This window comes from Oncorhynchus keta, chromosome 14 (assembly GCF_023373465.1).
Source record: "Oncorhynchus keta strain PuntledgeMale-10-30-2019 chromosome 14, Oket_V2, whole genome shotgun sequence".
Taxonomy (NCBI): Eukaryota; Metazoa; Chordata; class Actinopteri; order Salmoniformes; family Salmonidae; genus Oncorhynchus; species Oncorhynchus keta.
Window position 1 is genome coordinate 9452106 of NC_068434.1, and position 14733 is coordinate 9466838.

The 14733-nt window shown below is 44.0% G+C and overlaps 1 protein-coding gene across 1 annotated transcript in view; it reads left to right on the forward strand.

The window, feature by feature from the left end:
- The first annotated feature begins 2343 nt into the window (after nt 1–2343).
- Nucleotides 2344–14733, forward strand: part of LOC118394006 (protein HIRA) — a 44703-nt gene continuing 32313 nt past the window's right edge. The window contains exons 1-13 of the mRNA XM_052461006.1: nt 2344–2600; nt 3129–3191; nt 3406–3516; nt 4192–4282; nt 4561–4655; nt 4764–4859; nt 4943–5103; nt 5597–5764; nt 7622–7735; nt 8502–8572; nt 8971–9076; nt 9416–9625; nt 12368–12453. Of these exons, the coding sequence (XP_052316966.1) occupies nt 2564–2600; nt 3129–3191; nt 3406–3516; nt 4192–4282; nt 4561–4655; nt 4764–4859; nt 4943–5103; nt 5597–5764; nt 7622–7735; nt 8502–8572; nt 8971–9076; nt 9416–9625; nt 12368–12453 (1409 nt within the window). The 5' untranslated portion in view covers nt 2344–2563. The remainder of the gene's footprint in view (nt 2601–3128; nt 3192–3405; nt 3517–4191; nt 4283–4560; nt 4656–4763; nt 4860–4942; nt 5104–5596; nt 5765–7621; nt 7736–8501; nt 8573–8970; nt 9077–9415; nt 9626–12367; nt 12454–14733) is intronic.

Here is a 14733-nt window from a genome sequence, read left to right on the forward strand (position 1 = left end):
GGTGGAACACTTCCTTTGTTGCTGCCGCTGCTTTTTTGTGTATCTGTTTCTTATCGGCATCACGACAGCAGCATTACCGTCTCGGTTTTATGGTTTTGCCGTTAAAATAATAGTCTGCCGTAAAACGCTATGCATATGGCATAAAATCAATACTTTTTGTAGCTTTGCAAAGTACATAATTTTAACTACATCTGAAAAAAAAGAGAATGACTGCTGTATTTTTTCATTAAACCTTTATTTAACTAGGCAGGTCAGATTTTAAAATTGTTTAAAATTATTTTTTATTATTATTATTATTATTATTTTTTATATATTATTTTTTTAGTCAATACATAAAGCACATGAGGGAACACAAGCATACATAGATTACAAACAATGGACAATCGAGCTAGGGGGTACAATATCACATTACAATTACACAAGGACCTTAAGGGACATGCATATACTTACAATTCTAACAGCTTTTTTGTTAGTAGAGCATTTAACCGTCTTAAAATACAGTTCAATTTATTTTTGTAGGGTACGAAAATGTGGATTTCTGTTTGTAAATGTACATTTGTGTATATGAAATTTGGCCAAAAGAATAATGAAATTAATTACATAAAAATGTTTCAGCTTATTTCTGTTGTATGTAAAGAATCCAAACAGTACATCTCTCCACAATAGTGTAAAATCTTCATACATGTGTTCAATTATAAACCTACTGATGTCTTGCCATAGTTTTCTTACATGAATACAATGCCAAAAAAGATGCAACACTGTTTCTGGGTGGTCATTACAAAAGGAGCCATTTGAGTTGATGTTTTCCTTAAACTTCTTCATATGGTTGGCAGGATAATATTTATGAACAATTTTAAAGGAAACTTCCTTAATTTTGTTAACAAGTAGGTATGTGTAAGTCGCTCTGGATAAGAGCGTCTGCTAAATGACTTAAATGTAAATGTAAATGCAACATCCAAACTTTTTTCCCAACAGATATTATCAATAAATCCATTCCAATAAGGCATGACATAAGGTATAGATACAACATCCTGCTGAAACAAGGATCGTATCGCTCTGTTGGTGAATGGACCAAAAGATAAACAAATCTTTCCTACTGATGAGTCAACAGGGTCAATAGAAGGTAGGCTCTGAGGGTCAGGTCTTGACACGTTCCTGAATAACATAGCAACACCTGGGGGAATGGCATCTAAAACAATTGCAAAATCTTTAGGTGTTACAGGGACCTTGTAAAGTGATAAGAATTATTTATAACTGAATAAAAGACACTCTGCATTTACCAGTTGGCTCACCAATAGGATATTATTTCGGAAACCAATATTCTAAAAACAGAGGTTTTTTTTTTTACAATATATCCCGATTATTCCATATATAATATCTGTGTGGAGAAAAATTGTGTTTATAAATTAAGGACCATGACAAGAAAACCTGCCGATGAAAAGCAGAAAGTTTCACTGGAATTTTGTCAATATTATAATTACAAAACAACATGAAGTTAAGGCCACCAAAAGTAGAGAAGACATGATGAGGAATACAATTCCAGATAGAAGTGGGTCTTCTTAGGAATTGTTTTATCCAATTGATCTTAAAAGTATTATTTAAAGTAGTTAAGTCCAGAAAATTCAGTCCACCATTCTCATAAGTGTTCATTACAACAGTTTTCCGAATGTAATGGGTACGGTTTCTCCACAGAAAGTTGAAAAGCATCTGGTCTATCTCCTTGCTTATTTTACTGTCAAGATATAAAGATAGAACACTATATGTTAGTCCAGAGATACCTTCAGCCTGGGTTATTAGGACTCTACCTTTTAAAGATAAGTCCCTCTATAGCCATTGATTTAGTTTCTTCTGTTTTTTTTTAATAAGAGGGTTAAAATGTAGTAAGCCTCTAGACTTCTGATCCCTTGTACTAGGCAGGTCAGATAAGAACAAATTCGTATTTACAATGACGGCCTACCAAAAGGCCTCCTGCGGAAAATGGGATGATCCTTAAAAATATTTATTTTTATTTTTATATAAGATAAATAATATAAGATGGAGCACATTGAGAAATGGCTGGAGCTTAAAGGAAAATCAACCCAAAATTATTTCTGTGATGATTTGTGTTTTTAATAATATTCTACAGACCCTACTGATCTAGCACTAGAATAATCGTGTTTTATGTCATGAAGTAATTTGCTTTGGAATATGTTTTAAAACCCAAATGTATTGCGAATGTCACTTAAATATGAATCATTGTTAATGTTTAGATACATACATCATGTTTAGGACACTTTTCTACTATTACGTGGGAAACTTTTATTTAGAAAATGTGCGTGACCCGGAAGTACTTTTTTTTTTAGTGTTGCCGAAGAGACGCTGAACTGTTTCTGCTTGGATATTGGGGAGAATGCGAGATGTGCCAGAGGGTAGCAAGAGAAATGGAGTTCAATTAAAGTAACGGACGGACTTTGACACAAAAAGAAGGGGTACTTCAGATTCAAGGATATCTAACTAAACGCAAGAGACGGAGAGAAATCACGATTAGCTCAACATATTTTAATTCAAAGCCAACGCACTTGAAATGAAGCTATTGAAACCAAGTTGGGTCAGTCACAATGGTAAGCATTTGAATCGCGGTTGTTCTGGAATGAATAATAATAGTTGACCGAATCTTGACCCAAGACAAGTTGTGCTTCTGTTGTTGTGTTGGGGAAGAGGGTGTTAAAGCAAGCGGACGTTACTCATTCCTTTATAAACTATAACTACAATGGAAAAGGCACAACGCTCTCTTGAATGAGCCATGAGCTAAGACGCTAAATGTTAGCTAGTTAGCCATCTGTTTTTATTTGTTAAGGTTAGCACGTAAGCATATTCCACAAAGCAGCAAGTAGATAGCAGTTGTTGCAAAACACCCAATGCAGGCTGCAGTATTCATTTTAGACCGTGTCTACAGCTGGGTTGTATTTATTAGTCGGATTCTGTTGCAAAACGTTTTGTAACAGAAATCCTTTATTCCAGACACTTTTCAACGTGCAACAGAATCTGCGTAATGAAAACACCCCTGGTGTTCTGAATCAAGCATTTTTAGTTATCTACAGCATGATGACATGCTTGTTAATACAATTTAAATCACGTCTGCTTCTCAGGGAAACCAATATTTTCGGTTGACATCCATCCTGATGGAACAAAGTTTGCCACGGGTGGCCAGGGTAAGGTCCTTCATTACTACGCCTAATAACGGTTTAACTGTTTGGGTTACATTTAAACAATACACCTCACTAAACAGTACAAGCGTAATGTACAGTTTGACCATTGTCTCAAGCATGCAATAATAATCAATACACTATGCACCATTGTTTTACACTTTTAATAAGGAGATCAGTTCAATGGTACTGAGTTGTGTTTGTGTGCCATGTGTTGCAGGCGAGGACTCTGGGAAGGTTGTCATATGGAATATGGCTCCAGTGCTCCGAGAGGAGGACGAGAAGAACGTGAACATCCCCAAGATGCTCTGCCAGATGGACAATCACTTAGGTGATTCTTCTCTCACTAATGTTTGGTGTCTGCTGCTCAGATCTGACTGACAGTAGAGACCAACCATATGTCTGCTGCTCAGGTCTGACTGACAATAGAGACCAACCATATGTCTGCTGCTCAGGTCTGACTGACAATAGAGACCAACCATATGTCTGCTGCTCAGATCTGACTGACAATAGAGACCAACCATATGTCTGCTGCTCAAATCTGACTGACAATAGAGACCAACCATATGTCTGCTGCTCAGATCTGACTGACAATAGAGACCAACCATATGTCTGCTGCTCAAATCTGACTGACAATAGAGACCAACCATATGTCTGCTGCTCAGATCTGACTGACAATAGAGACCAACCATATGTCTGCTGCTCAGATCTGACTGACAATAGAGACCAACCATATGTCTGCTGCTCAGGTCTGACTGACAATAGAGACCAACCATATGTCTGCTGCTCAGGTCTGACTGACAATAGAGACCAACCATATGTCTGCTGCTCAGGTCTGACTGACAATAGAGACCAACCATATGTCTGCTGCTCAGATCTGACTGACAATAGAGACCAACCATATGTCTGGCGTGTTTTTAATCTGACAAAAAAAACGTCATACAAGAGGTTCTCTGGGGGTGAAGTTTCAACTAAAACAGCCCCTGTGTTGATTTCCTTTTTCTAGCCTGTGTGAACTGTGTCCGCTGGTCAAACACCGGTCTCTACCTGGCCTCCGGAGGAGATGACAAGTTGGTCATGGTGTGGAAGAGAGCTGCGTACGTAACACACACCCACCTAATCACATGCTGTGTTTGCTTGATATTTTCCTGTAATATTGTGCCATTGCAACTCACCATGTAAGTCACACGCATCAAACTCATTCCCAGAGAGAGCCGGGTGTCTGCAGGTTTTCGCTCCTCCCTTGTACTTAACAAATTATGGTCACTTATTAGTAAGGAAGGGGAAAAACCCACAAAAACAGCAGTCACTAGGTCCTCCGTGGAATGAGTTTGCCATCCCTGATGTAAGTGATTTTCTGTTTTTACTTGAACAGCTTCATTGGACCGAGTACTGTCTTTGGGTCGAGCAGTAAATTGGCCAACGTGGAGCAGTGGCGTTGTGTGACCATACTGAGAAACCACACAGGGGGTAAGCTGTCTGCTCTATGGAAAGATGGACTGCTCACAGCTCAGACAATATGCTCTACATTACGTTGACAGTCGTTTGTATTTGGGCACATCCCGTCTGTGTTTTCAGATGTCATGGATGTGGCGTGGTCCCCTCACGACGTGTGGTTAGCCTCCTGCAGTGTGGACAACACCATTGTGATCTGGAATGCTCGCAAATTCCCAGGTGCCAAACGAGAACCACTGTTTTTTGTTGTTGTTGTATTTGTGAGTTATTTCTCACACAACCTTGTTCATCTTCCCCCCCAGAGATAGTGGCGTCGCTGAAGGGACACACAGGCCTGGTGAAGGGGCTGACGTGGGACCCTGTAGGGAAGTACATCGCCTCCCAGGCTGACGACCACAGCCTGAAGGTGTGGAGGACCATGGACTGGCAGCAGGAGACCAACATCACCAAGCCCTTCAACGAGGTGAGCTCCACTCTGCCAAGCTGACAACCCTCCACACAACACAGTTGGAGTATTCATCAGTGCCTACTTTAGCAAATCACTTTGCAATGATAAATGTTTTGAAACAAAAAATGAGATAGGCGCACGACTGTCAACATAACGGTCGCCGTCAATATTTGCTGATCCCTGGCCGTGACCCCACTTTCCGAGGTCGTCTCGGGTGGAGTGGGATGTACTTAAAACAAATGTCAAATCCACGCATGTATATTACACACTTGTACATGTGTGAAATAGCACAAATTTAGGCACCCAACTTATTGTTGTTATTATTTTTATACTATTAGACAAAATCAGGTGTCACTTTTCGGCCCGTTTGCTTCTATTTAGTTCCTATTGAGGAGACTCCAGCTGTCACTCTCCCTTCTCGGGATTGACGTTTGTCATTTCTGTCGTCCCAATTCATTGACCACTAACTAACTCCCTGTTCTCTGCTCCTCTCTGTGTTGTTGACCAGTGTGGGGGGACCACTCACGTGCTGCGCCTCAGTTGGTCTCCTGACGGACAGTACCTGGTGTCAGCCCACGCTATGAACAACTCAGGACCCACCGCTCAGATCATTGAGAGGGACGGCTGGAAGACCAACATGGACTTTGTGGGCCACCGCAAGGCTGTCACTGTTGTGGTGAGGGCCCGTGATCAATCAATCAAATGTATTTTATAATGTTCTTTTTACATTAGCATTTGTCACAAAGTGCTTTACAGATATCCAGCTTAAAACCCCAAACAACAAGCAATGCAGAGCACAGTGGCTAGGAAAAAACTCAATGGAAGGCAGGAACTTACAGAGGAACCAGGCTCAGAGGAGTAAACCTAGAGAGGAACCAGGCTCAGAGGAGTAAACCTAGAGAGGAACCAGGCTCAGAGGAGTGGCCAGAGGCAGAAACCTAGAGAGGAACCAGGCTCAGAGGAGTAAACCTAGAGAGGAACCAGGCTCAGAGGAGTGGCCAGAGGCAGAAACCTAGAGAGGAACCAGGCTCAGAGGAGTGGCCAGAGGCAGAAACCTAGAGAGGAACCAGGCTCAGAGGAGTGGCCAGATGCAGAAACCTAGAGAGGAACCAGGCTCAGAGGAGTGGCCAGAGGCAGAAACCTAGAGAGGAACCAGGCTCAGAGGAGTAAACCTAGAGAGGAACCAGGCTCAGAGGAGTGGCCAGAGGCAGAAACCTAGAGAGGAACCAGGCTCAGAGGAGTGGCCAGAGGCAGAAACCTAGAGAGGAACCAGGCTCAGAGGAGTAAACCCAGAGAGGAACCAGGCTCAGAGGAGTGGCCAAAGGAGTAAACCTAGAGAGGAACCAGGCTCAGAGGAGTGGCCAGAGGCAGAAACCTAGAGAGGAACCAGGCTCAGAGGAGTGGCCAAAGGAATAAACCTAGAGAGGAACCAGGCTCAGAGGAGTAAACCTAGAGAGGAACCAGGCTCAGAGGAGTAAACCTAGAGAGGAACCAGGCTCAGAGGAGTAAACCTAGAGAGGAACCAGGCTCAGAGGAGTGGCCAGAGGCAGAAACCTAGAGAGGAACCAGGCTCAGAGGAGTGGCCAGAGGCAGAAACCTAGAGAGGAACCAGGCTCAGAGGAGTAAACCTAGAGAGGAACCAGGCTCAGAGGAGTGGCCAGAGGCAGAAACCTAGAGAGGAACCAGGCTCAGAGGAGTGGCCAGAGGCAGAAACCTAGAGAGGAACCAGGCTCAGAGGAGTGGCCAGATGCAGAAACCTAGAGAGGAACCAGGCTCAGAGGAGTGGCCAGAGGCAGAAACCTAGAGAGGAACCAGGCTCAGAGGAGTAAACCTAGAGAGGAACCAGGCTCAGAGGAGTGGCCAGAGGCAGAAACCTAGAGAGGAACCAGGCTCAGAGGAGTGGCCAGAGGCAGAAACCTAGAGAGGAACCAGGCTCAGAGGAGTGGCCAAAGGAGTAAACCTAGAGAGGAACCAGGCTCAGAGGAGTGGCCAGAGGCAGAAACCTAGAGAGGAACCAGGCTCAGAGGAGTGGCCAAAGGAATAAACCTAGAGAGGAACCAGGCTCAGAGGAGTAAACCTAGAGAGGAACCAGGCTCAGAGGAGTAAACCTAGAGAGGAACCAGGCTCAGAGGAGTGCCCAGTCCTCTTCTGTGGACTCTGAATAACATTAATGGATTCTTTCTCTTGGACTCCACCTGGAATCCCTTACAACATAGTATTGATTTGTATTTTTGGACATTGCCACGAGAACTTACATGTTAAGGCTTTCTGGTGAACACACTTATTCTTGTAATGGTGATAGTGGATATTGACTAGGAATCTGAGTAATATTGCTTTATGTGCAAAACACTTTCCAAGGTGTGTTGTCACAGCAACACGCTATTATTAAACACGTTTGGAGGAAAGATCCTTCCACAAGCTTGCAGGCGCTGACATAAGCTTAGAGAGGACACAACTGGGATGGCATTTCAGCTCTAGAATCACTTATCCCTCAGGCTCCCAGTCACCTCTATCTTCTCTCTCTCTCTCTCAGAAATTCAACCCCAAAATCTTCAAAAAGAAACAGAGGAATGGAAGTTCTCCCAAGCCCAGCTGTCCCTACTGCTGCTGTGCTGTGGGAAGCAAAGACCGCTCCCTCTCCGTTTGGGTAAGAACCGTCGTTCTATGTCAGAGACATTTACAACCAGTAGATGGTGATAGCTTTGATGTCATCCACGTATTCCTACGGAAAACTCCCGATGGCGCATGAAGTAGTTGAATTTGAAGTGCAAGGATCATGGTCGATGTAGTCATTTTCATCAACCGGGAGCCTCCTCGTAGCCTGCTGGCACGTGATTGGTCTGTGTCAGTGTGTGGTCCTGTATGATGACAAATGTAGTAGTCAGAATAGATCGCTATTTAATTAAATATCTTGATTCGTAGCGAACTTTAAAATAATTAATGTCGGGATCGAACGAATCAATTCCTTTTAGAGCCCAAAACCAGGGTCCCTACATTTATTTGTTTTGGCCGTTCTTGCGATCAGAATTTACGTGTGCTTTCTAGAGCAAACCAGGGCTTTTGGCAGGGCTAGGTTGCTCCGCTTGTGACTTCACGCTCCAGACTGGACACTGGGGTGCCTGGTCTGTGTACAGGATTTGTCAGATGTTTATCCTTCATACCTCATTCAAACGGACATATCCACTAGCAAAACAAATCGGTTTTCTTGTTTTCTTGTTTTTGTTATATTGATTGTTTTAATTTCATCTAATCTATTCACACATTTTAGACGGATAGTGAGATCTGTGTCTAGAGAAGCAGTATGTGTACATGTGGATGTCTCTGTAGAATCCCCAACAACATATGTGACAGATCTATTTTAATGAACTGTACCAACTCTGTTTTGTGTGTGGGCGTTACCTCTCCGTTTTCAGCTGACGTCTCTGAAGCGCCCTCTAGTGGTCATCCACGACCTGTTCGATAAATCCATCATGGACATCTCATGGTGAGAGTACCCCCCTCACTGAATTCATCTACTTTGACATATAGTGCATGTCTTTAGAGACTGATAGTCTGTTTCTTAGCCGGTGTGCCAGTCTGTTTCTTAGCCGGCGTGCCAGTCTGTTTCTTAGCCGGCGTGCCAGTCTGTTTCTTAGCCGGCGTGCCAGTCTGTTTCTTAGCCGGCGTGCCAGTCTGTTTCTTAGCCGGCGTGCCAGTCTGTTTCTTAGCCGGCGTGCCAGTCTGTTTCTTAGCCGGCGTGCCAGTCTGTTTCTTAGCCGGTGTGCCAGTCTGTTTCTTAGCCTGGGTTTGATGATATAAGTTTTCTTCAAAGTGCATGGAGAAACGGGTGGGAACGCTGTTCGTTACAGTGTGTGGTGGCGTTTTGCTCCCTGCTCCACTTAGGACCCTGAATGGGTTAGGTATCTTGGTGTGCTCCATGGACGGTACAGTGGCATACCTCAACTTCTCTCAGGACGAGCTCGGGGACCCCCTCAACGAGGACGAGAAGGTCAGCCAACTGCTAATGTCCTTTGACGTGACCCAACCAGTGTTGGGGTCAATACCACAACTTCAATTCCCTCTTTCTGTACACTCTCTGTAAATATAAAGTTTCCCCCAAAAGCTTTACAGGGAAGGTGGCAGGTATATGTCTCACAACAACCCAGAACACCTGTAGAACAGCAAAGTGCTTAGTTTAGAACATTTCAGTTCACATATACTTTTTCTCCCCCTGCTGTGGCACTGGGCCGTCACGTTAGCTTTCAAGAAGTTCCCCCCCAGATCTATAAGACATTTGTCTAGGGGACTATGAGATGAACTTCTAGCTAGCTAACACTCCTCCATCCAGAACGCCATCCACCAGAACATCTATGGTAAGAGCCTGGCCATCACCACCGAGGCCCAACTCTCCACCACCATCATCGAGAACCCGGAGATGCTCAAGTACCAGCAGGAGAGGCAGCGTGCGGAGCAGGCCAACCACAGGATGACCCACGAGGCCCAGGCCCACAAACTCACCAGCGTGGTCAACGGAGAGTCCCTGGAGGACATCCGCAAGGTAGGATGGGCCAGCTAGTTTCCCCTAGGTACAGATCTAGGATCAGCTCCCACAATCCTAACTATTAGTGGGGAATCTGCAAAACTGACCCAAGATCAGCATCTAGGGCAGGGGTGACATCCGCAAGGTAGGACAGGCCGGTATGAGGGTTTGGGTCAATTCGAGAAAATTCAAATAGTAGACTGAAATTACAATTCTCTAAAGCTTTTAAGAAGGTACTTTCGGAATTGACTGGACATTTAAATGGAATTTACCCCAACCCTGATTAGTACAGATCTAGGATCAGCTTACCCTCCCCAATCCTAACCTTACTCATTAGCGGGGAATCTGCTAAATGGACCCTAGATCAGCGTGTAGGGGCATCTTCACCCTACTCTGCACGGCAACAATGCACCTCAGGGCAGGACCAGTACCACACTACAGTTTGATTAAGACTATAAAGCCTGGCCCAGCCAAGTCTGATTAACACTATAAAGCCTGGCCCAGCCAAGTCTGATTAACACTATAAAGCCTGACTCAGCCAAGTCTGATTAACACTATAAAGCCTGGCCCAGCCAAGTCTGATTAACACAATAAAGCCTGGCCCAGCCAAGTCTGATTAACACTATAAAGCCTGACTCAGCCAAGTCTGATTAACACTATAAAGCCTGACTCAGCCAAGTCTGATTAACACTATAAAGCCTGACTCAGCCAAGTCTGATTAACACTATAAAGCCTGACTCACCCAAGTCTGATTAACACTATAAAGCCTGGCTCAGCCAAGTCTGATTAACACTATAAAGCCTGGCCCAGCCAAGTCTGATTAACACTATAAAGCCTGGCCCAGCCAAGTCTGATTAACACTATAAAGCCTGGCCCAGCCAAGTCTGATTAACACTATAAAGCCTGGCCCAGCCAAGTCTGATTAACACTATAAAGCCTGGCCCAGCCAAGTCTGATTAACACTATAAAGCCTGGCCCAGCCAAGTCTGATTAACTATAAAGACTCAGCCAGTCTGGCCTGGCCCAGAGCATGGCAGCCAAGTCTGATTAACACTATAAAGCCTGACTCAGCCAAGGTAAAGTAGGTTCGATTCCCAAGTCTGGACCAGTCTGATTAACCATAAAGCCTGTAGAATGTATGCACACATGACTGTAAGTCAGCCAAGTCTTTGGATAAAAGCGTCTGCTAAATGGCAATATTAACAGATCATATAGAGCATATATATATATACTATAAATCCTGACCCAGCCAAGTCTGATTAACACTATAAAGCCTGGCCCAGCCAAGTCTGATTAACACTATAAATCCTGACCCAGCCAAGTCTGATTAACACTATAAAGCCTGGCCCAGCCAAGTCTGATTAACACTATAAAGCCTGACTCAGCCAAGTCTGATTAACACTATAAAGCCTGACTCAGCCAAGTCTGATTAACACTATAAAGCCTGACTCAGCCAAGTCTGATTAACACTATAAAGCCTGACTCAGCCAAGCATAACCAGGCCAGCCCTTTACAGCTTGGTTCGGCTTGGTTCATCTTGGTTCGGCTTGGTTCGGCATCTTACGTAGTTACTGGAACGGAACATGAATGTGAGAAGAAAATATCCGAGCCAGAACCGTATGGTTCCGGTCGGTCGAATAATGTGAGTCACATGCTCAGCCCAATATAGCTGTCACTTAGTTCTCCATGTTGCAGGTGTTCGGTTCTCTCCTCTGTTTGATTTGCAATGACATTTATTGTGTTTTTTTTGTCATATCCCTACATTTTGAATCCACTGGCTTCAATAAACATATTGATGTCAACCATTTAACACCAACGCATAACATTGACCCACAGCTCCCTGTATGGTTCTGTTTAGGGTTGGAATGTTCCGGAAACATTCCCAAAACCAGTTTTAAAGAAATCCTGGTTGTAAGATTCCTGGAATTACGAGGAAATCTGAGAAATCCTGCAATTGAAATTTCTGGAAAAAAACTGAATTTTGCAACTCTAGTTCTGTCTTCATTTTGTTTTGTCACCTTTGTCCATGCATTGTCTCGACAGACTTGCTCTCCCTGAAAGGCAGATATCAGGGCCTGTATTCATTAGAGATATTCCAGTAATTTGACATATATTTAGATATTAGTTTCCTTACTTTGAAAGCTGTCTATGGACAAGGATTAGCAACATTTGCAGATACATTTCCCATGTAAATCAATCTCCCTCTTAGCATGTATCAAATTTCACGCTGAACTGTCCCTTTTTAAACATCTCAGACGTTTATATAATCTGTCCTTATAGTCGTATTCATCGTGATCTAAAAGGATAACCTGATCCTAAATCAGCACTCCTGCTTTTAGGCGCTTTATACACCTGGCGCAAGATCTAGGATCACTTTTGTCCTTCTTGATTTTAATGATCCTAGATCAGCACTTCTGCTTTGTAAATACAGGCCCAGATCCGATATAACTGAAGTGTGTGTGTGTGTGTGTGTGTGTGTGTGTGTGTGTGTGTGTGTGTGTGTGTGTGTGTGTGTGTGTGTGTGTGTGTGTGTGTGTGTGTGTGTGTGTGTGTGTGTGTGTGTGTGTGTGTGTGTGTGTGTGTGTGTGTGTGGGGGACTGAAGGAACTGTAAAATATGAGAACAGCTCTCATTTGTTAACAAGACAAATGGACATGAGAGTTGAGAAGTCAGTTGAGATGAGTTGGTATTATGTTGTCTTGCACACGTTTTAATGGTCTTGAACGGTCTCTTACCATGGATATTTGTTTTCTTCTCCTAGAACCTGTTGAAGAAACAGGTTGAGACGAGGACCGCAGACGGCAGGAGGAGGATTACTCCTCTCTGCATCGCCCAGCTCGACACAGGGTAACTCATACACCTCTGATACACCTTGTTCATTTATTCTATTCCAGAAATTACAATGAGCCCTTCCTCCATCAAACAAGCAGTTATACTATAGAACTCATTTTTAAGGCGGCTTCATTCTATTTTGGTTTTAATACGTTTTTTTGCGGGATTAATTTTTGTTCTCCGACGTTAAAGACACGCAAATACATTTTGTTAAAGCCAAATGACTTACAGTTTCATACGTTTGTTACGTTCCCCTGCTAGAAAAGCAAATAATGTCGCTCGAACAGTCACTGACAATCAACCAAACAGGTGGGGTTTTATGAGGGGTTCTGAAAGACACTCATGGGGGTGTCCACAGAAAGTTGACTAGCAACAACAACCAGGACCTGAAAGACACCCACTAAATTTGACACCAATCGTCGTGCCCTATGCGCTGATGAGCTATATGCGCTGATGAGCTATATGCGCTGAAGCTATATGCGCTGATGAGCTATATGCGCTAAAGTCCAACCTCAAAACATAAATGAAAAAAAAACTAAGCCTGTAACACCTTCCCCTTTAAGACGACAAATATATCCTATATTTTTGTTGGACAGGCTTGCTCAGTAAAGCTCTCAACATAGACTTCAAAGTCTGATGAAATCTCTCAAGAGCACCTTGATACTCTTGGTGGAAGGCACTAGAGGGGCTGTGGGTTATACCCAACTGTTGTAGCATTTCCTGGAAGACCTTTGACATGAAATTCAAACCTTGCCCCCCCCCCCACCCCCGCGCACCCTGCAGAAGTCCAAACGTTGAGCATCGTTTCACCGGGGCCTTAAAAAAATACTGTGAGCCGAGATTATCCTCAGTGGAATAGCCTCAGGCGAATGAGTGGCAGCACACATTATGGTTAAGTGGTTACAACTCTTGGCTTTGGGCAAAGGACCAACACAGTCCACCAAAGCCCTGTCGAAAGGTTCGTCAAAAGCAGGAATAGGCTGCAAAGATGCAACGGGTACAGCTTGTTTCGGTTGACCCATCCGTGCCAAATACGACAGGATTTACAGTAAGCAACAACATCCTGTTTCAGACCAGAAGAAGTTCCCCCAATACCTCCGTATCTCTTGTCGAAGCGTAACTGGAACGACAATTTTGAGATACACAGAGCCAATCGTCTTTCCCAGAAGTGGCGCGAGAACGCCATTTCCTCATTGGAACACCATCTCTGTCAAAGTAACCCACACAAACTTCATCCAACTCCTCTGGACATATCTCAGCACAAAGAGGGGAGAGGGAAACATCTTTACTATTCCCTAATCAGCTGCTGCTTCCTAAAACAAAGTGTCAACTGAAGGGAACCCTCTCTTCCTTCAGCGGTCCTACGAACTCGCTCACCTCTTGGGCTTTTCAAAGGAGAGGTCATCTCAGGAGGTTTAGCGAAATCAGGATCCCCTATAAATGTCCTTGGACAGATTGAATATAGTGGGATCGCTGACGTCCTCGTCAACACCAGACTTGTTCCCAGTGACATTCTTAGACATAGCATGTGTAACGGAACACGCTGGGAATATTCTAGGGTACTTTTCTGATAACCCATCAGGTCCCTCTCGTCTGGGTTACTTTGAAACGACAGGATTTAGCACGACCTTTCCCACAAGAACACCTTGGAGGAGCAGTGACCAAGTACCTTGCGGTCGTTTAAGGGATGTGGCAATCCGCTCAAACACAGTCAAATATACATCCACCTCCTTTTCGTTGAAAAGCGGTACAAGTTCGGTTGTTCCGCCCCAGATCAAACTCTTTTGAGGGTGTAGGATGGCCTGAATGGATTAGGAGTACGTCCAGATCAAACTCTTTTGAGGGTGTAGGATGGCCTGAATGGATCAGGAGTACGTACAAATCAAACTCTTTTGAGGGTGTAGGATGGCCTGAATGGATCAGGAGTACGTCCAGATCGATCTCTTTTGAGGGTGTAGGATGGCCTGAATGGATTAGGAGTACGTCCAGATCGATCTCTTTTGAGGGTGTAGGATGGCCTGAATGGATCAGGAGTACGTCCAGATCGATCTCTTTTGAGGGTGTAGGATGGCCTGAATGGATTAGGAGTACGTCCAGATCGATCTCTTTTGAGGGTGTAGGATGGCCTGAATGGATTAGGAGTACGTCCAGATCGATCTCTTTTGAGGGTGTAGGATGGCCTGAATGGATCAGGAGTACGTCCAGATCGATCTCTTTTGAGGGTGTAGGATGGCCTGAATGGATCAGGAGTACGTCCAGATCGATCTCTTTTGAAATGCAGGATTTCCTTGAATG